The sequence below is a fragment of the Elephas maximus genome, chromosome 1, assembly GCF_024166365.1.
Source record: "Elephas maximus indicus isolate mEleMax1 chromosome 1, mEleMax1 primary haplotype, whole genome shotgun sequence".
NCBI lineage: Eukaryota > Metazoa > Chordata > Mammalia > Proboscidea > Elephantidae > Elephas > Elephas maximus.
In genome coordinates, this window is record NC_064819.1 from 170,307,641 (window position 1) to 170,331,055 (window position 23,415).

The following is a 23,415-nucleotide window of genomic DNA, read 5'->3' on the forward strand; positions in this document are numbered from 1 at the left end:
CTTTCAAAGATTAGGCCTAAATAACTACACTTGGTCCCTCATAGAACCTGTCAGAAAAACACAAAGACATCAAATTCACCTCAAAGTAAATAACCAAAGGTTACAGAGATCAAGCAGGCGGTCTCATACCCCCAAATCATCTCAAATATGCAAGGTGTGCCTGAGGAGGCCATCACAGAGGTCAATGCCTTCAGCACCCTGGCATCAATGCAGTCCACCTCCTTGCCTTTCCTAGACTCACCCTTCTTATTAAATGGAGATTTTTTTGCTGCTGGTTTCATTGGAAGCAATCAGAAGCTACAATTAATGAGGCACTCTCTTTATAAAAGAATTTAAACACTGGGGAAAAAAAATTTTCAGGAGAAAAAAGCAACTGTGCAAGCACTGCAAAGCTGAAATCCCACCTGCACTTGGAATATGTCTTTATTAAGTAAGAAAGCTCTCAAATATATCTCACACAAATAAGGTAGTAACCATTTCCATTTAGTCCACAACTGTACAGGTCACAAGCACCATTTCAAGCAAAGAAGAGTTTTTCAACAAAGAGAGTTTCTTATCTCTGTTACTGTATTATATGATTAAATAAGAGCTTTTTAGTTGCCAGCTCTTGATCTCTTAAAAGAACTGAAAATAAGGTTACTTATATATAAGATTATTAGCTAAGATCTAACACACAGTAACTGACTTGTAGACTTTGGCTTTTAGGACCAATACATTTTAAGACCTGGAGACTCATACTGGGTTAGTGAATAAGGATTTTTTTTTTAAAGTCCCATCTACTATCATCATTATTATACAAGAGGAAACTTTAACTAAAAAACAAATAGACTAAAGGACAATCCTTAAATTGAATAAATTCAGTTTCACTTTAAAAAGGACTGTTGAAAATGCCCTCAAGGCCAGCTTACACTTCGAATGAGCATGGAAACCAAGTGGAAAGAATGCTAGACTGAATCAGGTTCCACTCATGATTTTACCACTTAGTAACTGTGTGAATGTAGACACTGTGAATTTATTTCTTCTTCTATAAAATGGAAATATTCTATCTAGCTTGCAGGGTTACCGTGGAAATCAAAGGATAAGATATACTATAATAGTTTGAAAAATGTGACATGTCACAGAAGAAGTCATCTAGACCATACAACTTACCATCAGCTGACTGGGTAAACAATGCATAATCAGGATTGACTATCTCATTAGACAGAATATCAAACCACTCACGCACAACACCTTGACCCTGAGTTCAAGAAAATAAAATTAAGCATCAACAGAAATATAGGGAAACTTTTATTCTAAACAGTAAAATTAAAATATTAAATTTCTTCCATATCAATTAAATATTAACTTTATTCAAGGACATTTCAATCTTTTATATACAGTGATCTCTATACTGTTTACTTTTATACCCACCATGCCTTCCTCTCCATGGAACCGTACAGCAATCCCTTGCTTTAGTTTTGCACAATTTGCTTTTGACACAACTTCACAGCTACTCCTAAAAATAGAATCTAAATATGTAGCATTGATTAATTTTACATATTAAAATTTACAATAAAAAAATATTCTGTGCCTTATACACATATTCATTTCTTTGTTAAACACACCTCTGTGAACCAGCAAGATATCATTTTCGTTCACTGGCCTGTGTACCATGTCAGAATCTGGTTGTCCTGAATGCAAATGTTCATAGAACCATTCACAACGATCTTTAAAGGGCTACACCAAAAAAAAGAGAGAGAAAAAATATGTTAACAGTATTTCAGTTACCTTTTTATCTGATTTATTTAACTATCATGCTAAACAGCCTTTTTACAAATTGTTATTCCTACACCTTTATTTATAATAAGTTAACACTAGGCAATGTTCTAACATTTCAACTACTCACAAAAAAGGCAGCTCCTTAGCTGAAATGCTTTGAATACATGGATAACATGTTTTCTAAAATTTCATACCATTTTCAACAGAAAAGAGTTGATAAGTTCGGTTATATCTAAGAACTTAATATCATAAGTAATTGAACACAATTACTCTCACTTTCTTTTAAACCCAACAAGGCTTATAATAGCAAAATTTCACAAACAGAAAAAAATTACCTGTTCCATTTAATTTTTCATCAAAATAGTTTATACCTAACTTTATTCTTATCTTTTAAAAAAAAAAAAAAATTTTTTTTTTTTTTAGCCTATCTTTTGGAATATATTTGGCAGCCAGAAAGGACTTCGTTGCCCTTTTTCTTTCCTTTCTCCATCATGAAAACTGAATAATAATATCTCTTGAATGGTTAAGAAAGTCTCTTTTGTTCATCTCTCAGATAAGCAAACTGTAAGGGATTTGTAATTTTTATGATTAACCAGAAAGTATTATTGAGTTTTTATTATTGAGTACACCTAGTATGTGCCCAACGCTGCAGGTAACATAAGTAAAAAAAAAAAAAAAAAACTCAATTCTGTTGCTAAAAACTCTTTAATACAGTTGCGGAAATGAGACCAACATAGAACATGTTAACCATTGCCACTGAGTCGATTTCAACTCATAGCGCCCCTATAGGACAGAGAACTGCCCCATGTGGTTTCCAAGGAGTGCCTGGTGGATTCAAACTGCCGACCTTTTGGTTAGCAGCCGTAGCCCTTAATCACGATGCCACCAGGGTTTCCAAACAAACCTACTGCCATGAGTTGATTCCAACTCATAGTGACCCTATAGGACAAGGTAGAGCTGGCCCACGGGGTTTCCAAGGAGCAGCTGGTGGATTCAAACCACTGACCTTTTGGTTATCAGCCATGGCTCTTAACCACTACCCCACCAGGGTTTCCACAAAACATTATAACAAAAAAAAACTTGTTGCCGTTGAGTCGATTCCGACTTATAGCAACCCTATAGGACAGTGCAGAAATGCCCCCACAGAGATTCCAAGAAGCACCTGGTGAATTCAAACTGCCAAACTTTTGGTTACCAGCCACTACACCACCAGGGTTCCCATAGAACACTATAAGATATATTTAATATCAAGTCCTAAGCAATGAAGTAGAGATGACAGATGCACTAAGAATTTAGAGACTGTACACATGAGTGAAGCAAAGACTTCAGGTCATGGTTTGACTAGGACTTAAGCCAGGTAGGACTTGCCCAAGGAGGAAGGAAACAGGGCACGCCAAGCTAAGGGAGACATGGAAAAAGGCAAAGGAGGAGATATTATGTCTCCTTGCAAGATTTAGTAAAAAAACACGGGCATAACAGGAGTCCTATTATCTCCACACGTTGAAGGAAATCATTTGTATAAATAAACTGAGCACATAATTATGGACCCTGAAAATCAAGTAAAAGGTACTGAGGACATTATGGCTATTTGGCCAGAGTAAGAGTATAAATGCAGTAATTAAAACGGGTTTAGCACCAGTACAAACGAAGACCAGCCAGGTAGCAGTCGCAATAATAGTTATCAGATGATAAGGTCCAGGTCATGGTAGGAAAGAGGAAGAAATAAAGTTAATCTGAGAGACACTGCTGCTTTGAATAAAGATGAAAAGTAAGAGAAGATTTCAACGTCTAGAACTTATTAACAGAAATAGCCTAGAGGAGAAAGACCCTCTCCCGATCACCTACTCCCATTTTCCTAGAAGGTACTGGTAGAAAGATATTAAATAAGGTTTTAAGTATTCTGAATTTAAAGTTGTTGTGGGACATACCTACTAGAGACTTAAACATACTGGAATGTGCTACACCTGAGACACTAGAAATAGAGCCATACACAAAGCTGAAGTTAAAGACAGGGAAAGGCCTCTTGTTCAAGAGATTGAATATATAGGGAAACAAACAGCAAGGATGGAGAAGTTTATAATCATAGATCAGGAATGAGAATAATCTTAACAAATGATACATATAGCTAGAAAAGTCGAAGAGAATCAGGGTGGTGCAATACCACAAAAACCAAGAGTTTCAATACTTAAAAATGATCAATATCATTTAACACCACAAAAAAGTTATCTTTCAGGCAGTTTTTAGGACACCAGTAAATTTCTTCATCTGAGCTAAGCTAATATTAATTTTACTTTAAAAAACTTAAATATCACTTTTTATTAACTCTTAATATAAATACTATTATTAATTACCAAAATAACTGGTAAAAGATTAACTTCTGCTTTTAATATCTGCTTTCAGTAAGAGCAAATGCTTCTGTTTTAAAAGTTAGATGCGTAATTTTGTCCATATTCTAACAGTACTCCACAATTTTAATAAAACACTATTGTTATTTAGTGCACATAAACTGAAATGTAAAGTTCTCGAAATTTTAATGTTGATTATTTCTAAAACTCTGGTAAAAGAGGACAGAAAAAACATTACATAGAAGTAATATATTTATGTATAGGTGTTAAAATCAGATAAACATGGGTTCAAATGCTGACTCTGTCACTTACTAGGTTTGTATCTGTAAATAGGGATAATCATACCTATACTTCAAGAACTAACTGTGAGGATTACATGAAGGAATGCAAAAACAGAACGTAATAATCGTAAGTTTAAGAGTAATCACAGTATGTTCTTGTTAGGTGCCGCTGAATCAGTTCTGACTCACAGTGGCAGAACGAAACACTGTCTGGTCCTGTGCCACCCTCACATAGCTAACACTTACTAAGTACGTATAAGCCAGGTACTGTTTCAAGGACTTTACATCCATTATTACATGTAATCCTCACAACACTATGAGGAAAAGGATTCTAGTTACCCTCAACACCCCCTCTTAGTACTGTTAATACAGGAAAGAAAAATGCAACACCAAGAAGTAACTTGCAGAATACTCAACATCCAGCAGGGCTCAGTAAATAGGTGTTGTTCTTATTATCCATCACAGCTATGTTAAAATTATTGTGAATAGCTATTTAAAATAACAGTAAATTTACTTGCCATTGTAAGATATTAAACTGTGCCCTGTGACTATAAAATGGGAACCAAATGAAAACCAAACTTGTTGCGATCGAGTCAATTCCGACTCATAGCAACCCTATAGGACAGAGCAGAACTGCCCCATACAGTTTCCAAAGAGTGTCTGGTGGATTCAAACTGCTAACCTTTTGGTTAGCACCCATAGCACCTAATCACTACACCACCAGAAAAAAAAAAAAATCACTACACCACCAGGGTTCCCATAAAATGGGAACCAAGAAATAAAAGTAAATAGTAATTGTTTTAAGTAATTCCAATGGAACATTAAAAGGTACAAAAGCCTACCTTTGAAAGCTAGTAAGGTATCTGTGATATCAAAATCAAAACACACACACAGCCGAAGGGCACATTTCTGTATGTAAATTTTCTGAGTACCTGGTTTCCATAAAATAATTCACAAAACAGGACTGATTACAGAGGCTCCTCTTAATAGCTTTGTACAGCAATACAAAATGTCTCTCCCTTTAACTACTGGTCACCTGAAAACCACCAACAGAGTAAGAAGTTAATCCCTTAGCAGAGGTAGCTTTTTTTTTTAACTTCTTCTTGGGGATTGGTGGGGGTGGGGAACAGTCTCCCAAGTTACAGAAACTTTCCAACTATAGAATAGTATATATTTTTTTCCTAATGGGAGAGTAAGTTGACAGCATGATGTTCTATAACCCTAAACACCTCAGTGTATGTTTCCTACAAACAAGAAATCCTCTACATAACCAGATAACAATTATCAAAGTCAGGAAACTAACACTAACACTGATACGTTCTCACATATAATCCTTAGACCCCATTTCAAGTTTTGTCAACTGTTCCAAGAGTGATCTTCATAGGAAAAGGGTCCAGTTGCATTTAATTGTCCTATCTCTTTCAGTCTCGTTCACAAGGGTACAGTTTTTCCATGTTTTCTTAATTTTCATGACCTTGATACTCTTAAAGATTGCAGGTCAGTTATTCTGTAGAATGTCCGTCAACTGGAGTTAGATGATTTCTCATGATTAGGTCAGGTTATGCATTTTGGCAGGGTTTTATCACAGAAGTGATGGTGTGTTCTCAGTGAATGCTACCAGGTGGCACACTAGTATGCTAGCTTCAATCACCATCAAGCTTTTCCACTGTAAAGTTACTTTTTCATTCTTTGCAATTAGTAAGTATTCTGTAGGAAGATGCTTTAAGACTGTCTAAACATCTCTTCATCAAACTTTCCATTTATTCACTGTTTTTTTCAGTATGGACTCATGGGTTCCTATTTCACTAATAATCTATTGTCATCATTATTTATTTTGATACTCAAACTGTTCAGATTTGGCCAGTGGGAGTCCATTTAAGTGGTTTCTTGTTATTTTGACATGATCCCATCATTCTTTGAATACTTTTTCTTACTTTCCGGGACAAAATGTTCCTGGCTTATCTTGTACTTTTCTGGCCAAGCCCTGAAATCAGCTATTTCTCCAGTGAACCCTGGTTCCTTATAAAAGAGAATGGTAATTAGAGACCAAGAGCTGAGTGCCAGGTTTGCTGTCTCTACCTATGTATGTACTGCAAACTATAAATTCACACTGATATCTCCAATTCTGATCCAACAGCACAGAGTTCATTCTAGTTTCCTCCACTTTTTAATTTCTTTCTCCAACAGTGAGAAAGAAACCAGGCTCCCATTATCTTTCCTATACTGTACTTACTGTTTTGATCAAGCACTCCTGTTAATAACCAATCTCCTGTTGCTGCCATGGCCCTACCCTGCACGGATGTTCTCGACTCCACACCGCACTGAGCAGCTGCCACCAACCTGCACATCGACATCTTCCTTACCCCACTCCAGCTCACATACCCCACACTATACAGACACCCTCGCATCACACATAAGCTCTGAAATTCCATACTGTACCACCATATTCACTTGTGGGCATCTTCCTCAACATGGTCAGGCATCAACACTCCCACTCTGGGCCACCAAGATAGATATCTAACACAGATAACTTTGTCCCAACCAATGGCTTTTTGACTGAATTGTTGAGGAAGAGAAGAGGGAAAAAGAAGTGAAAATCATAAACTACCTCTCAAACTACCTTTCAAAAACTAAAAGCTTCTTTTACCTATTATCTCATTTGTGCTAGCATAGAGTCATATAGTGTAGGTTAAGAAAATAAACTAAGGAATCAGATGTTTCAATTCTGGTTCTCCCACTTAGTAGCTGAATGACTTAAACAAGTTACTTAGCCCCTTCAGCTTAAGTAAAAAGAATACTTTTCTCACATGACTGTTACAAAATTAAATAAAGCAAATGTATGGTATTTGGCCTAAAGTTAGCAATCAATAAATCTAAGTTATTAGTACCTTCTCTTACATTAGCATCATTATTAAACAAGGGTCAAAGGATTCCTATATATGTGTGTACAATTTTATAAAAATTAGTCCATAGTGTTTTTTAACTTCTCAAAGGGCCAGTCTCCCCAAAGACATTAAAAAATACCTATGCCATTTATTTTCTTATGACTACTAACCAAACTAGTCTTTAGCCTAGCCTATATTTGTGACAAAGTATTTTCCTAAAACTTTGCCAGGATTATGTCATTATCCTGAAGCAAAGTTACTGGTGGCTCCTAACAGCCTAGCAAACCAAAGATTATTCAATCTGACAATCAAGGCTCAATATAATACGACCCTGACCTATCTTTCCAGAATTGTATCTCCTTCCTCACCTATACAAACTCTCTGCTCCGACCACTGTAGTTTTACATACTTTTCACTTACATGCCTTGGCCTAAACCTTGGCTAGATAATGTTCATTCTCCCCATTTACTTCAGAATTTTGCATTTTTCAACATCCAGCTTAAAATCTACCTCCTCTTTGAAATTTTCCCTGACCACAGCAGCCAGAAGCAAGCTCTTCCTCCCTAAAGAAACACCTAATATTGTAATTACCATTTTATAGCTACATTTATTATCTTTCCTGCTAGATTTAATTAACATCCTCTTGGACAAGGGAAACATGCTTTCTATTTCCAAAACAGCTACCACTTACTGAGCAATAACTATATAGAAGTTGCTCTTCACAATTTATCTTCACAGCAGTTCTGAAGAGGGTGTCATTACCTCTGTTTTACAGATGAAGAAACCAAGGCTCAATAATATTAAGAAATATTATATGCCCAAAGTCCCATAGCTGATAAGTAGAAAAGCAAGCTTTTCTGTACCATGTTTCATTCAAGAAACACAAGATACGTAGAATGAATAGGTGCAACACTAGGGGAAAGGTTCTCAAGTCAGGTAAGTTTGAAAAAATTAACAAAGTTAAATCAGTATTTTAACCAAAGGGCTTCTCAAAGCCTTTCACATACTGATGATGTGCTTTACAAACCTCCAACAGGGCATGTGTTATACTTCCCAAATGTATTTGGAGATAAAATCCTTCTCTTACAGGACTAATATTCAGGAAATGTGGCAAAGTGTTTTGTTGTCTTTGCACAGGGCTTTGCACACAGTAGGCACTCAATAAACATTTCTGGAAGAATAAAATGTACTCCTCATACTAAAGTAACATGTAATTCCATTCCTCTTACAGTAGGAAATCTGTAGTATAATAATTACTCAACAAAACAGTGCTCAAATAAAAAACAATTCAAATTCATTTTCATTAGACAGACTAAAAACAAGATTAAAGGAAATTTCTACCTGTGCTTTAATGATATGCATGAACCTCGACATCAATTCAGGACATTCAAGGAGGAAGTGAAAGTGGTCAAATATAATTTTGGGATTTCTAAAAGAAAAAAATATTTTGTTTATATGGACAGGAAGGATGAGGAGCATTAAATGAGATGAAAATGGTGAGGTATAGATACTGAAGCAGAAGAAAAACACTTATTAATCAATACTTACTATACTTTCACTTGTTACTGAGCAGTTCTGAATAGTAAGAAAAGTAACAGTTTTTTTCTGTTGAGATGAAATTGTAAGTAAAGAAAGGAAAGACTACAAGGGCAGTCGCTGAATCCCAGAAAGCTTTACCTGGTAACAAAGCACTTTAGAACTTCATCATGTTTGCAGACAAATTCAATGAAACGGGGTGATGTCATTCTGTGGGGGATAAAAAGTTTGAAACGGGGTGAAGTCATTCTGTGGGGGATAAAAAGTTTAATCAGACTACATAGACAAAATCTGGAAATACAGAAAATCTGAGTTAGCTTCTAGACCAAGAAAATTGGGGTTTGGACCTTCTCTCTAAATTTATGAAACTGAGGCATGCCTACTCAATTTGTAAAATGAAAATAATACATACAATAACTTCTCATCAACAGATAATATAAACAAGTGACTTTCTTAAAATCTTAAAATTTTAAGCATCGCTGCTCTGTACAATTCAAGCACATAATTGAAAGATCTACGCACAGTGACATTTACCATTCTACATGGTAATAACTTATATATCCTTGCTTAAAATTCAAATATTTTTAGGGAAGTTTCTAGATTAATACAATTAGCACCCTAAAACATGATCAGAATAAAACCTAAAATTGATAAATTTTATTACTGTTGTTACTGAAATTACAAAAATATCATAACTTTTCTTCATGTATCAGAGCAGAAAATAATAAGCAGAAGCCTTCTTACCCTGGAGGCATCTGACAAGAACAGCACATATAAAAAGCTTGAATGACAGCACTTAGCCGGTTAGCTGTCATTGAAATAACATCCTGACAATCTGCATTGGCTTCCTGTTTCCCCACGAGAGCATCTGGTTTAGATTCCCTTGTGCCAGTGGATAGATTTTCATAGCTCTCAGGTCCTGGAGGTTCAAATGGAGGAATGGAAGTAGCATCTTGATGATCTTGGCCTTTTTGTTTCAGTAAAATAGAAGTGATATCTGTTGAGTCCGTCTTGTTTTTCATCAGTTCTGTAGCTATCAAAACTAACCATTCATCTAATGAATGCCAAAGCAATTCCAGAGGCTAAGAGAAAAAGGAAAGATTTTTATTTTTTTCTAACATCATCATTTAAACTCTAAGATAAATAACCCACACAGTCAAAGAAATATTGTAAAAGAGCAAATTTACTCAAGGTATCTGTATTTTCCCAAGTTAAAATGACAGTAGTGCCAAGTAGTAAGTAACAAAAATATATGGATGCCATAAAAACACCAATTTCTTCATTTATAGCAAATATTTTATTTGTATTTATTTATTCCTTGGAAAAAAGGGAGAAAAACTAAAATCTAAGAAAAATAGAAGATTTATAAGCAGATTTACTACTTTTAATTTTCAAATATTTAGACTTAAAAGCACATATTCATCTTATCCATACAATCTCCCTAGCCTTTACGGTATTAATATGGTAAATGTCAGCAATTTTCAGTTAGGTAAAATAAGTATTTTAAATTAAGAAAAATAAGAACTCCCAAAGAGCCTAAAAACAGCTTAGTTTACTGTGTTCCTTTCCTTACATAATTCCTAGAATTCTGACAATTTTAAAATGTGTATGTGTGTGTGTGTATATATAAACACCCACTTACACATATATACTTGCACACATACATATATTCATGCACAACCCATATCTAATAACAAGTCATTTTTAAAACAAGAAACACAATTACCAAACCTTTAGCAAAATACTAGCTTGAAAATTCCTAATTCTGACTTAGAAAAAAAAGTGGGAGGGTGAGAGTAAACTATTTCTTACTGCTATACTACCTAAAATATTCCTTTTGGGAATGAAATAAATGCTTTTGAAAATAGCAAACAAAATTTTATTTTTTAAATATTATATGATTACAAAGGAAACCCTGGTGGTGTAGTGGTTATGAGCTACGGCTGCTAACCAAAGGGTCGGCAGTTTGAATCTGCCAGGAGCTCCTTGGAAACTCTATGGGGCAGTTCTACTCTGTCCTATAGGGTCACTACAAGTCAGAATCGACTCAATGGCAGTGGGTTTGGTTTGCGTTTTTGATATGATTACAAATGCTCTAAAGAGCCAAATACTACTGAAGATGAAACATATATATCATCTCAAGTAATCAGTAGTTTTTAAAATAAGAAATGCCAAGCAGCTATTAAAAGACCTGCTAGAACATTTTAAATCCCAAGTAAAGATTAATAGTTAAAAGGGGGCATGAGGGATGGGAGGAAAAATCCTTCATTGAAATCTACACTATTTTATATATTCCTATTGAGAATGAGGAAACCCTGGTGGCATAGTGGTTAAGGGCTATGGCTGCTAACCAAAAGGTCAGCAGTTCAAATCCACCAGGTTCTCCTTGGAAACCCCATGGGGCAGTTCTACTGTGTCCTATAGGGTCGCTATGAGTAGGAATCGACTCGACAGCAATGCGTATTGAGAATGATAAACTCTTTCTGCAAATGTCTGAAAAAGAAAATTTTACTGTTTTAATTTTATATGACCACTGAATGCTAAAAAATAGGCCACATGCTGCAGAAAGACTTACTTTTCCAATATTCCAACTAAATGAAATAACCTTACTTTTAAAGACCACTATAAAGAGATTATACAAACACATTTGGAACCTTAGAAAATGTTTACATAGCCTGTTCTGCCAGGAAATCCTTATATCTAGCAAATCTCTCTGCATCTTCAGCCTACTTACCTTTCTTCAGATTTCTAGAACATTCTCTCTGAGAACCTTTTACTTACTGAGTTTGCAAACAATCACCCCTAGATCTTCACTATAACATTAAACCAAAAAGTACCACCAAAAAAAAAAAAAGTTATCACTACCATCAACAAAAACCTAGTTCACTAATCAATTGGCTGATAAAATAAACAATATCGTCCCTGAGTATTGTGCTCTTTTAAAAAAAATCATCTGTTTGAGACCAAATAGTCAACATTTATCCCTAAAGGCAAAGATGAGACGGTAAGTGGGGCAGGGAAGCTAGATTAATGGAAACAGAACAACAAGAACAGAAATAACAAGAATGTTGACATACTGTGAAAAATATAACCAATGTTACTGAACAATATGCATAGAAATTGTTAAATGGGAACCTAACTTGCTGTGTAAATTTCTGCCAAAAACCCAAGAAAATATTATTTAAAAGAAAAAAAACCTACTTCATTCATTCAACAAATGTTTAGTGAGTAGTACCAGGTAGACAGGTAAGTGAAGTATTTCCCTTTCTAAAACAGAGTAAATATACTTTGTCTAGGTTGAAAAGAGCACCCCTTCCCCACAAAGGGCACTCTTCCATAGTCAGGCTCTGCCACTGGAAAACTCAAGGTTCCGGAGCTGATTAAAAGAAGGGCAAGAAGCACCAGCTGCCATATACACTGACATGATACCTTCATTGAAAAGGTCTTAAAATTCTAATTGTGATCTAAGTTTGAACCTATAGTTTCTCTTCATGTGGAAAACATTAAACTTGATGTAGAAAATGAAAAAGAGCTTTTTATGTCAGCAAAACAATTTAGCTTTGCATCAGAAAATAAACTTCCAAAATGGAAAGAACAGGTGGTGATACAAAATTGCTTGAAACAAAAGAAGAAAGGAATAATTGGCCTCTAAACGAGAAGGGATAAAACCTAGAAAATCAAGACGCTGGATGGAGATGATGTTTCAGGCAGGAAATGATACATGCTGATCTCGCAAATGAGCACATGAGCCTGAATGTGTAAGAACCCTATTTTCAAATACTAACAATGTGCAAAAGTTACAGGTAGATTTTGAATAATGTAGAAAATTATATCAAAGAAAAAAATGGATGTGTGTAAAAATGATGATGGCAATAAAGATACAAAAAGCTATGAAACAGTTTTCAATAAACGGATATAGCAAAGAAACTAGAAGGGAATGAGGAAAGAAAAGAAGAGTAAATAGTAAACCAGTTTGGGCCTTTATTCTTCTCTTTTTTTCACCTTTTCTTTTGTCAATCACATACGCACTAAAAGTAAATTCCAACCCTGAGGTGTTTTCCCTTGGGAGTTGTTCCTATGAAAATCTACTCAAAAAATTCATTCCTCAATCATAAAAAAAACTGTGAAAAGTAACTTCTAACTGTGGTAGCACCTACAGACAAAAAGAATTAAAATACATTTAAAAAATCAAAAATGAATCATCATATACTATATCTATGATGCTTTCTACATTGATAAATAATAAGATACATAAATAAGACATGAAACTCCATACATGTCAATTGTTATCATGCAGTGAGTACACAACTATGAACAAATTAGCAGGCTTCTCGGCATTTTGAGAATACGGTTTTATTTCATATTATTCAGTGATTCTCACCATTGAATTATATTGTACGTATAGTTACGTTATTTATAAGGATCACATATGACTTACAAAACACTTTAAATTATACTTCAACACTATAATACATAATCCCAAACTTGGTAGGCAATCAAAATTTTTTTAAAGACCTATGTGCTGAAGTGTGGTACAACTTTAACAGGAAAGCATTCCCAACTTAGGCTCATTAATAGAATTTTGAAATCCTGTTAGTCTGGTTATTTTCAACTTGATACTGTCACAAACGGCACAACCCAAATGATAAGATCTTAAAGTTAAAAGTTTCTCAATCTTTCTTGGCTTCCGAGTTCCCCAAATTATAACTCTATAAAACCGTTAACAGTCACAGTTGACTACTTACAAAAAGAGCACATCAAGATTCAGGAAGCCTAAATTGTCTTCCCCGTGCTCACCCTGCCTTACCAAGAACTACCTCTCCTCCACATGCTCCAAAGTTCCTAAGGCACCTGATAAAAATCTCCTAACACTGAAAGAATGGCTGGCGAAGTGTTAAGATTAACTTAAAGAACTTCTGAGATAAATCAGAAAACTAATAACAGGATGTTAAACAATTTCACCTACAAAAAACACATGGCCTATAAACCCATTAATTCTTAATGGAAAATCCATTAGTTAATCCTAACAATAAAGTGACATGTTAGAGTACCCAGTTAATAAAATGGAAAGTAGTACTGGCTGCTACCTTAGACAAAATGTGGTAAAAATTAAAGTATTTCCAGATTAACATTGCAGCAACTGAGCAAAGGGTAAAGATTTTTACAACTTGAATTCACCACATAATGAACAGGTCCCTCATATACAGAATGACAATGCAGAGCTTCTATTTTTATCCTTAGAAGTGAGAAGGCAGATGATTTTGCCATCCCACAGATTCCTCATTTAATTCATAAAACTAGAGGGAAAGAGGCTAATAAATTCCTTAAGAGTAACACTTGTTCATGTTTTTTAAAATGAGCTGAATTTTGGAATAAAAATGTTCTACCAAAATGAAAGTACAAAATTTATGACAAAATAGGCAGTCAGGGGCAAAAGCACTATCCAAGATACAGAAAACAATACATAAGAATTTTTTAAATAAAGGTACTAACAAATGTGATAAAACAGAAGAACTTCACATATTATAAACACAGGACAATCAAAACACAAAGTCTAGATTTCAAAAAAAGGAAAGCTACGAGGGAAAAACAGTAATATCCTTTTCTACCCTTTTATGTCTGTACTGACTGGGTAGCAAACCAACATTTCAATCAACCATTAAATGCATACAGAGTGGCTATTAAGCACATACTTATTTTTTGATATCATTAGCAAATAGGGAGCGGATTCAAATTTTAACAAAAAATCAGATAATACTGAATACAATCTATATCCACCTGAATAATGGTGACCACAATCTATACCTGATTTGATTTTCTATTCATCACTATACATGAACAGAAAGGATGAGCAGAAGATTTGCATCAAGGGTACGTTCAGTCCCTAACAGAGTGAGCCAGGTAAGAGCACATCGAGAACATCTTCCTGTGATGTGAATTTCAGAGCAGTAAAACTCACGAGTATTCACTTAGGACAGCATCAACAAAATAATGTCTCAGTTAATTCAGCTTCAAATATTACAAAGACAGTTAAGTTTTCACTCCTACCTAGCATGTGCAAAGCCAAAATCTGAATTACAAGAAGCTGCATAACTTTCTTCTTCCAGGAGGTGGCACAACAGGGCAAAGAAAAAGAAAAAAAAAAGGTGGGGGCAGGAAATACACACACATATATGGCTGAAAATTTTCTTTCCTACACTGATTAAAAAGAGAGACACACACACCTTCCTAAAAGGCTACCATATTATTCCAGATATTAAAATATTTTTCTACTAGTGCAAAAATGTTCGCAAATCATTTAAGTGTCGAAATTTTTCACTTTAAGAAACAACATAGATCATTGATTTTGCCTTGTATTTTACAGATAATAAAACTGTAAATCCTAATTTCTGAGGAAGCAGTATATAAAAATGTTTTTATCACTTTTTGGATAGATAACCCATAGTTACGCTCAAAAAACTATTTAAAAAAACACAATTCTTCATCAGCCCAGAAGGAATTTTATACTATAAAAATCTCTTAAGTTACCTTTAAAAAATAAAAGTTAATAAATTATACATTTTTTTCCAAAATGACTTATTTAAAAATATAATGCCACAAAAAAAATATTAACAATACCAATTACAACCATATTCATTTTGTTTACTTCATAAAATTATAAATTAGAATGGGTGCAAAAGTAGTTAACACTGCCTTAAATTTATATGGAATCATTTTTTCAAGAATTCCCCCCATGCATGTGCTTGTATAAAAGAGAAGAGCTGAAGCAAAACAAAATATTTTAAGCAATTAACTCAATGATTCGTCTGTGAAGTGATCCCAAGAATCAATGCTAAGTCACCCAGTAAGTGCAAACAATTTTACTTTAAAGACACATATACAGACACACACACACATACACAATAATAAAATTTAAGTAAAAATTGGGTATTTTCTTCCATTCCTATTAAGAAACATCTTTTGAAAAGCATGAATGGTGATGGCTTCATTTTACTACAATAAAATTATACTTAAACACTAAATATCTCTATCCTTAGAATAAAACACTAATGGAATTAAAATTTATTTGTAAGAAAAATTAAAAAGCTCACCAATTAAGACTTGCTGTTGATTAGACAGAGATGAAAGAAGGGTGTGCCTAACTTAAAAAAAGATACGGTATGAACCAAACTTACGTCCTGTTCATGAGGTTTCTGATTAATGAATGTATGCTTTGTCAAATTCATCTCTTTTACGTCTATCTTCCTAACAACGTCATATACTTTTCTGACCTTGAACACCTGGCTTCTTGGAGTTTTATTCCCATTGTAGCCCATATCGATTCCATTACTGGGGGAGGATGGACCAATTCGAAAGACGTGACAAAATATCCTCACAATCCTTAAAAGGCTCTTCATTTGAGCATCATAATTGCTAGACAGGCTGAAAATAAAAATATATAAACAGATTAGATGAAGTAAAAGATATTAGATGTTAAAATACTTATTTTAAAACATTTGCATCCCAATGACCACCTGTTTCATAATATAACTGGAAGAAAATTCCTTTCGTATCATGATAGGGGATGGAATGGTCTGTTTAACAGGAAGGTACCAAATATACATTACTTGGATTGTATATAAATGAATTACTAGTTTTTAAGCAACCAGAATAAAACCAATTATCAAAGTATAAAATATGAAGAAAAGCACCCCTGCTGAAGAGTTGGTTTCTTGAGGTACCAACTTCGAGGCAATTGCAAACTTTCAACTCACGCTAACCGTATGTACCACACAGGAAATCCTTCAAAAATATATTTGTAAATTATACTGATTCTTTACAATTCTTAGTACATTTTTCGCAGAGAAACAATGATATAAATGTTGATTATGTTCTTAGGTCAACCCAAAACTTAGTTGTTTTAACTAAAAATTTCAATCTCTGTCATTCCGTCTATCCTTGTTTCTTCTCCACCCTAAAATAATAACTGTTCACATATAGAACATTCACAGATTGAATAATCTCAAAGTTACTGTTTGCATCAATGTAAAAGTTTCTCTATATAAGAGGCTGTCTTATGACTCTACATAAATATATGAAATATACTTCACCATGGAAAAAAGATGATCCAAATTCAATTAACAACTAAATCATACTGAAAAAACATGAACTTTGACAAATCAGAAGGCCCTTCAGCATCCCACAGTATCTTGGGATTGTTCATCATCATGAATACCCCATCGTTATTCTTCCACTGAGAAACTGTGACAGTTAGGCTACATTTGTATATAATCTAATGATATATCTTTCTTTAAAAATGTTCTTGTTGTTGAGGGGACGGTTTTATGTTGAAATTTCTAACACGGGTTGTCTCGTATTACAACTGTTGTACAAAAGCAGAGTGAAGAGTTGCATAAACTTTAGGGCAGTATGGCAAAATATAATTATCAAAAGCTTATCCTATCTTCTCCTAAGTGTATTTTGCCCAGTTGATTAAAATCTTCCTCTATATTATATTTAGGTATCCTTTAAGGTTAGAAAAAACACATATAAGGATTAGTAATGTGGGGATAGCAAATCCCTATTTCTAAGTATTCTAGTTTGAAGCGTGCGAAATTAGAGAGTATTTTCTATCCTGGTAACATGTGAACTGACATTTTCACTTTATGACACTGTCACTTCAACTGTGTATGAATGACTTAATAATTTTTAAGCAATCAGAATAAAAACAATGATCAAAGCATAAACTATGAAGAAATGCACCCCTACTGAACAGTTGGTTTCTTGAGGCACCAACTTTCACTTCATTTTCACTTCAATGCCTATAGGGTCTCTATGAGTTGGAATCGACTCGACAGCAGTGGGTTTTTGATTGATGTTGTTTCTTCATTGTAAGAATTATTGTTTTAAAAAAAAAGGTCAATAAAAATTAGTTGTCATTTATCAGGGTTAGAAAAATGTAATAGCTATTGCTATTCACACTGTATTTGACTGAGACATCTATACCACATTAGCAAAACTTTTTTCTTTGGCTCAGTAACTTTGAAAAGAAGACCTGGAGACGCAGTGGTTAAGTGCCTGGCTGCTAACCTAAAAGTCAGCAGGTTGAACCTACCAGCCAGTCCAGGGTAGAAAGATGTAGCAGTCTGCTTCAGTAAAGATTCACAGCCTTGTAAACTCTGTGAGGCAGTTCTACTCTGTCCTATAGGGTCACTGTGAGTCAGGAAAGACTCAACGGCAATGGATTTTGGTTAGTAACTTTGAATCAAATATGTATGGAATCATTAATTTAGCTTGCATTGATGTTTATAAATTTGTGTTTACGGAGTATTTGTTATCATAAGACTGCTGAACTGACAAAATAGAAATGTAGTTTGAATGGAATGATTTCCTTCTTTTATTGCCTGTAGCTTTGGGAAAGTTAACTACAATGACAGAAATTTTTCTATAAAAAAGGTGTGAACTTGATTTCCCTCTGCAAAAAAAAATCCCACATATATAAATATTTAAGTATCTGATCTAGAGAACACTTTGGGTTATCTTAAGAAATATTTCCCTAAACAATGGAATCTATCATCATCAATTATTAATATAGTCTAATACTTTTATGCAACTTTACTCAGTTGAAACTTCTTCCAAGCTGAGTCATTTGTCTGAAATGCCTTTTCACTTGTCAACAAGTGAATTATTTCTTTTCTATTACGCAAAAAGATCATAAAGTCCAAACTTCACCATACCCTTCTCCAGTTGATCATGAAATGATAATTTCTCCCAAAGCCACTATGTCTCAATATAAAAGTTTAAAAATCAGTGTGCTAATGCAAAGCCTTATCAATATACTCACCTATGGATTATAAAAAAGTATACTCTGAATTTAGTCAGCTGCAAAAGGACAAATATTTTGTAAGACCACTATTATAAGAACTTGAGAAATGGTTTAAACTGAGAAGAAAACATTCTTTTGTGGTTACGAGAGGGGGGAGGGAGGGAGGGTGGGAGAGGAGCAGTCACTAATTAGATAGTAGTTAAGAACTACTTTAGGTGAAGGGAAAGACAACACACAGTACGGGGGAGGTCAGCATAATTGGACTAAACCCAAAGCAAAGAAGTTCCCTGAATAAACTGAATGCTTCGAAGGCCAGTGGAGCAGGGGCAGGGGTCTGGGAACCATGGTTTCAGGGGACATCTAAGTCAATTGGCATAATAAAATCTATTAAAAAAACATTCTGCATCCCACTTTGAAATGTGGCGTCTGGGGTCTTCAATGATAGCAAGCAGCCATCTAAGATGCATCATTTGGTCTCAACCCACCCAGATCAAAGGAGAATGAAGAACACCAAGGACACAAGGTAATTATGAGCCCAAGAGACAGCAAGGGACACACGAACCAGAGACTACATCAGCCTGAGACCAGAAGAACTAGATGGTGCCCCGCTACAACCTATGACTGCCCTGACAGGGAACACAACTGAGAACACCTGAGGGAGCAGGAGAGCAGTGGGATGCAGACCCCAAATTCTCATAAAAAGACCAGACTTAATGGTCTGACTGAGACTAGAAGGACCCCAGTGGTCATGGTCCCCAGACCTTCTGTTGACCCAGTTCAGGAACCATTCTTGAGACTATGCTGGCATCTCCTGCCTAGAGGGGAGATGAGAGGGTACGGGGGTTTGAAGCTGGCAAAATGGACATTAGGGGGAAAGTAATTGGGAGTATGTAGCAAGGTGTATATAAGTTTTTGTATGAGAGACTGACTTCATTTGTAAACTTTCACTTAAAGCACAATAAAAATTATTAAAAAAGAAAAAAAAAAAATCACCCCAGGAAGAGAAGTATGGTGAGCTTTAAATCATATTCAGTTAAAAAAAAAAAAAGTACACTCTGATTCAGTGTCTTACTTAGCATGTATCCGTGATTTCTCTCTTCATCTGCAGGTCAGTAACTACCTTTACCTTCAATTATAAATGTATAGAGAGCAAGAGAACTCACTCACTTCAATGCAAACACAATATTATATGCAAAAGGGCCCTTAGTAAATGCTTATTATCTTAATCCATTTTCCAAAATTATACTGGATATCTCAATTGACACTAATATATATTTCAATTGGTTATTTTCTTAATAGAAATTTCTACTAAAATATGTGGTCAAAAATTCTTCACACAGTGGGTTAAAAAGTATGGACTGATTTATAAATAAATGAAAAAAAGAGATAACCTGCAAAATTACCATTAAACTTAAATTGGCAGAAGGGAATGATTTGTATTTGAGAGATCCTCTTAAGAATCCACTTTGGTAACAGTACAATAATAAAATCTAACACAATACTAATAACCAAAAAACCAAACACATTGCCATCCAGTCAATTCTGACTCAAAGCAACAGAGTAAACTGCCCTCACTGGGTTTCTAAGGCTATAAATCTTTATGGAAGCAGACTGCCACATCTTTCTCCCACAAAGCAGCTGGCAGGTTCAAACCACCAACCTTCTGGTTAGCAGTCAAGCGCTTAACCGCTGGACCACCAGGTCTCTTCTAATAACCAATCTTCACTAACAATCCCAACAAATAAATATTTACAAGCCAAAAATGGTCATAATAATAAAAGATTCCACGAAGCATTTGAAAGGCAGCGATAGTGATGAAGCAGTAAGGATTAGCACAGTAGTTTTAAAACTTGTTTTTGCCTTGGATTCCTTTCTTCCTACCCTGTTTACTCTGTTCCCCTAATCTCCCTGTCTAATTAAAGACTTAAATTTAAATCCAGAATCTGTTATTAGTGAGGATTTGAACTCTGGTTCCTGTACTTATTAGGCTGGCAAATAATTTAACTTCAATTTTCTTATAGGTACAATGGAGATAACAACAGCTTAAGTCACAAGGTTACTGTGAAATTCAAGTGAAATAATATAATATTCTCTTAGCTTATTGTTGTTAACCCTGCTGATATTTGAAATACCGATGGCACAGCTTCCAGCATCATAGCAACACAAAAGCCACCAGAGTACAACAAACTGATAGATAGGTGATGGACTTGCCATATAGTTGATACTTAATAAGTCTTAAAGGTAACACTAAAATAAAAACATGTTGTTGTTATGTGCCATTAAGTGTGTTCCGACTCATAGGAACCCCATGTACAGCAGAACAAAACACTGCCCAGTCCTGCACCACCCTCACCGTCATTGCTATGCTTGAGCTTATCACTGCAGCCACTGTGTCACTCCATCTGGTTGAGGGTCTTCCTCTCTTTCACTGACATTCTACTTTACCAGCATGATGTCCTTCTCAAGGGACTGGTCCCTCCTCATAACATGTCCAAAGTATGTGAGACAAACTCTTGCCATCCTCACTACTAAGGTGGATTCTGGCTCTACTTCTTCTAAAATAGATCTGTTTACTCTTCGGGCAGTCCACAGTATATTCAATATTCTTCACCAACACCATAATTCAAAGGCATCAATTCTTCAGTGTTCCTTATTCACTGTCCAGCTTTCGCATGCATGTGAGAAGACTGAAAAATACCATGGCTTGGGTCAGGCGCACCTTAGTCCTTAAAGTGACATCTTTTTTTTAACACAAATAAAATAAAAACATAGATACATAAGAACAAAACTGCTTCCTGATTACTATAGAAGAGCACACAATAGGACAAATATTTAACAACAGAAATCAAATAAGTTTTCATATTTTGTTTAAGCAGAGTCTAATTTGGGAAAGGAGTCCCTGGGTGGCATAAACAAACACTCCATTACTAGCGAAAGGTTGGCAGTTTGAACTCACCTAGAAGTACCTTGGAAGAAAGACCTGGCAATCTGCTTCTGAAAGGTCACATGCTTAAAAACCCTACGGAGCTCAGCTCTATTCTGCAACACATGAGGTCGTCACGAGTCACAGTTAACTCAATGGCAACTGATTTGGTTTGGTTTTGGTTTAATGTAAGGTCAAATGGTATTATGGGGGTATTTAGAATAATTATAATCATCGTCTCTACCATTTCCCATTTGCATAATCATCATCATAGTCTCTACCATGTACCAGGCACTATGCTAAGCACTTAACAAGCACTTACTAAGAAATTTGCTACCATTTTCCAAAAAGGAAACTTATCCTAGACTGCATATTTAACATAGGAAGAGATCTTGTTAGTTTTATTCACGATCATCTAGCAGAAGCCTGGTGTATTGCATTGTAGGCACGCAAAAATATGTATTAGATGGATGGGTGGAGGGTTAAGGGAAACTCCAACAAATCAGTTGCCAAGGTCACACAGTAAGTGGTGATGCCTGGATTTAGGCCTTAAGTCAAGCTCACTCCAGAGCCCATGATTTTTAATTAGTTTGTATGAATCTTAAAAGACTCCATCAAATAAATGAATGAATGGAAACGACTAGATAAAAGGCGAGCATTTTGGAAAGCTGAAATTCAATGGATCTTACAGACAGAGTCTAAAAGTAGTCTCAAAGGTAAGACACGGGGTAATAAAAAAATTAGCAAATGGTACATTATGTAAAACTACCGAAGAAAGATTGAATGGCTAGAAGAATACAAGAAGATAATCTTGGTACCATGAAGTATGAGGGGACTAGCAAAAAGTCTTTTAAGTAAACAGTATAGAGTGTGATTCTGGTCTAAAGTACAGGTAGTCCTCAACTTACGACATATCTGAGTTATGACAAACTGCATTTACAACCTTTTTTTGGTGCATCTTATTGTTAGTAGTATGTTGCTGAACATAATTTGCTGACGTTATCATTCTCAGATGTTCACTCGCAGGTGCTCCACTTTATATTTTATGATTTATGATTTCAAAACACTGCCAGATTTATAAAGATACTAATAATAAAAGGCAATAACAATGAAAACTAAAAAAAAAAAATGAGTTACTTGACTTACATCAGAGCCAACTTATGATGAAGTCATTGGAATGCAACCGATCGTTAAGTCGGGGACTACCTGTATATGAGAAGTCCCAAAAATGACTGAAACGAAGGGCCAACAAAATGTTTCTAACAATGTAATTGATTTATAGAAGAGGAATGGTGTTAGAAGGAAGAAATCATAGTTGCAACTGTAGAGGTAAAAGAAAACCATGACCTATTCTAAGATTGTCAATGTAGAGAAAAATTAGAAGTGACTAGTAAAAAGAATACCACAAAAAGGAAAGCACCCAAATCTAGAAGTACGTTGTCTTAGTTATCTAGTGGTACTGTAACGGAAATACCACAAATGGACGATTTTAACCAACAAAAATTTATTTTCTCACAATTTAGGAGGCTACAAGTCCGAATTCAGAGCACCAGCTCCAGGGGAAGGCTTTCTCTCTGTGTCAGCACTGCAGATAAGGCAGAGCTGAGTGTGTGTGTGTGCGTCCACGTGTGTGTGTGTGAGAGAGAGAGAGAGAGAAAGAAGCAGAGGTCTGAGGGGCTTATGAAGGCTGAGGACGCTTCTTTTACAATCTTGGTCTCTGGCCTTGTCTCTTCATCTTGTTTCCTGGTTCCTTAGAGATCTCCATGTGCCTTGGCATCTATCTTACTCCATCTCTCTTTTCCTGTCTCTGCTTTTTTGCTTGTCCTAATCTGCTTTTTTTTATATCTTTGTATCTTATAAGGGATTGACTCAAAACACACCT

At 35.1% G+C, this 23,415-nt stretch overlaps 1 protein-coding gene across 8 annotated transcripts in view; it reads right to left on the bottom strand.

Annotated features, from left to right (window-relative positions):
- HACE1 (HECT domain and ankyrin repeat containing E3 ubiquitin protein ligase 1) overlaps positions 1–23,415 on the bottom strand; it is a 112,339-nt gene that overhangs the window by 26,068 nt on the left and 62,856 nt on the right. For 5 of the 8 annotated variants that reach the window (XM_049898164.1, XM_049898139.1, XM_049898113.1 and 2 more), the window contains 7 exons: positions 15,981–16,227; positions 9,550–9,887; positions 8,947–9,015; positions 8,611–8,698; positions 1,605–1,716; positions 1,411–1,508; positions 1,150–1,237 (listed from right to left, as the gene is read on the bottom strand). In XM_049898164.1, the coding sequence (XP_049754121.1) occupies positions 1,150–1,237; positions 1,411–1,508; positions 1,605–1,716; positions 8,611–8,698; positions 8,947–9,015; positions 9,550–9,887; positions 15,981–16,227 (1,040 nt within the window). The remainder of the gene's footprint in view (positions 1–1,149; positions 1,238–1,410; positions 1,509–1,604; positions 1,717–8,610; positions 8,699–8,946; positions 9,016–9,549; positions 9,888–15,980; positions 16,228–23,415) is intronic. The other 3 variants (XM_049898173.1, XM_049898155.1, XM_049898122.1) reach the window with 1 other exon arrangement.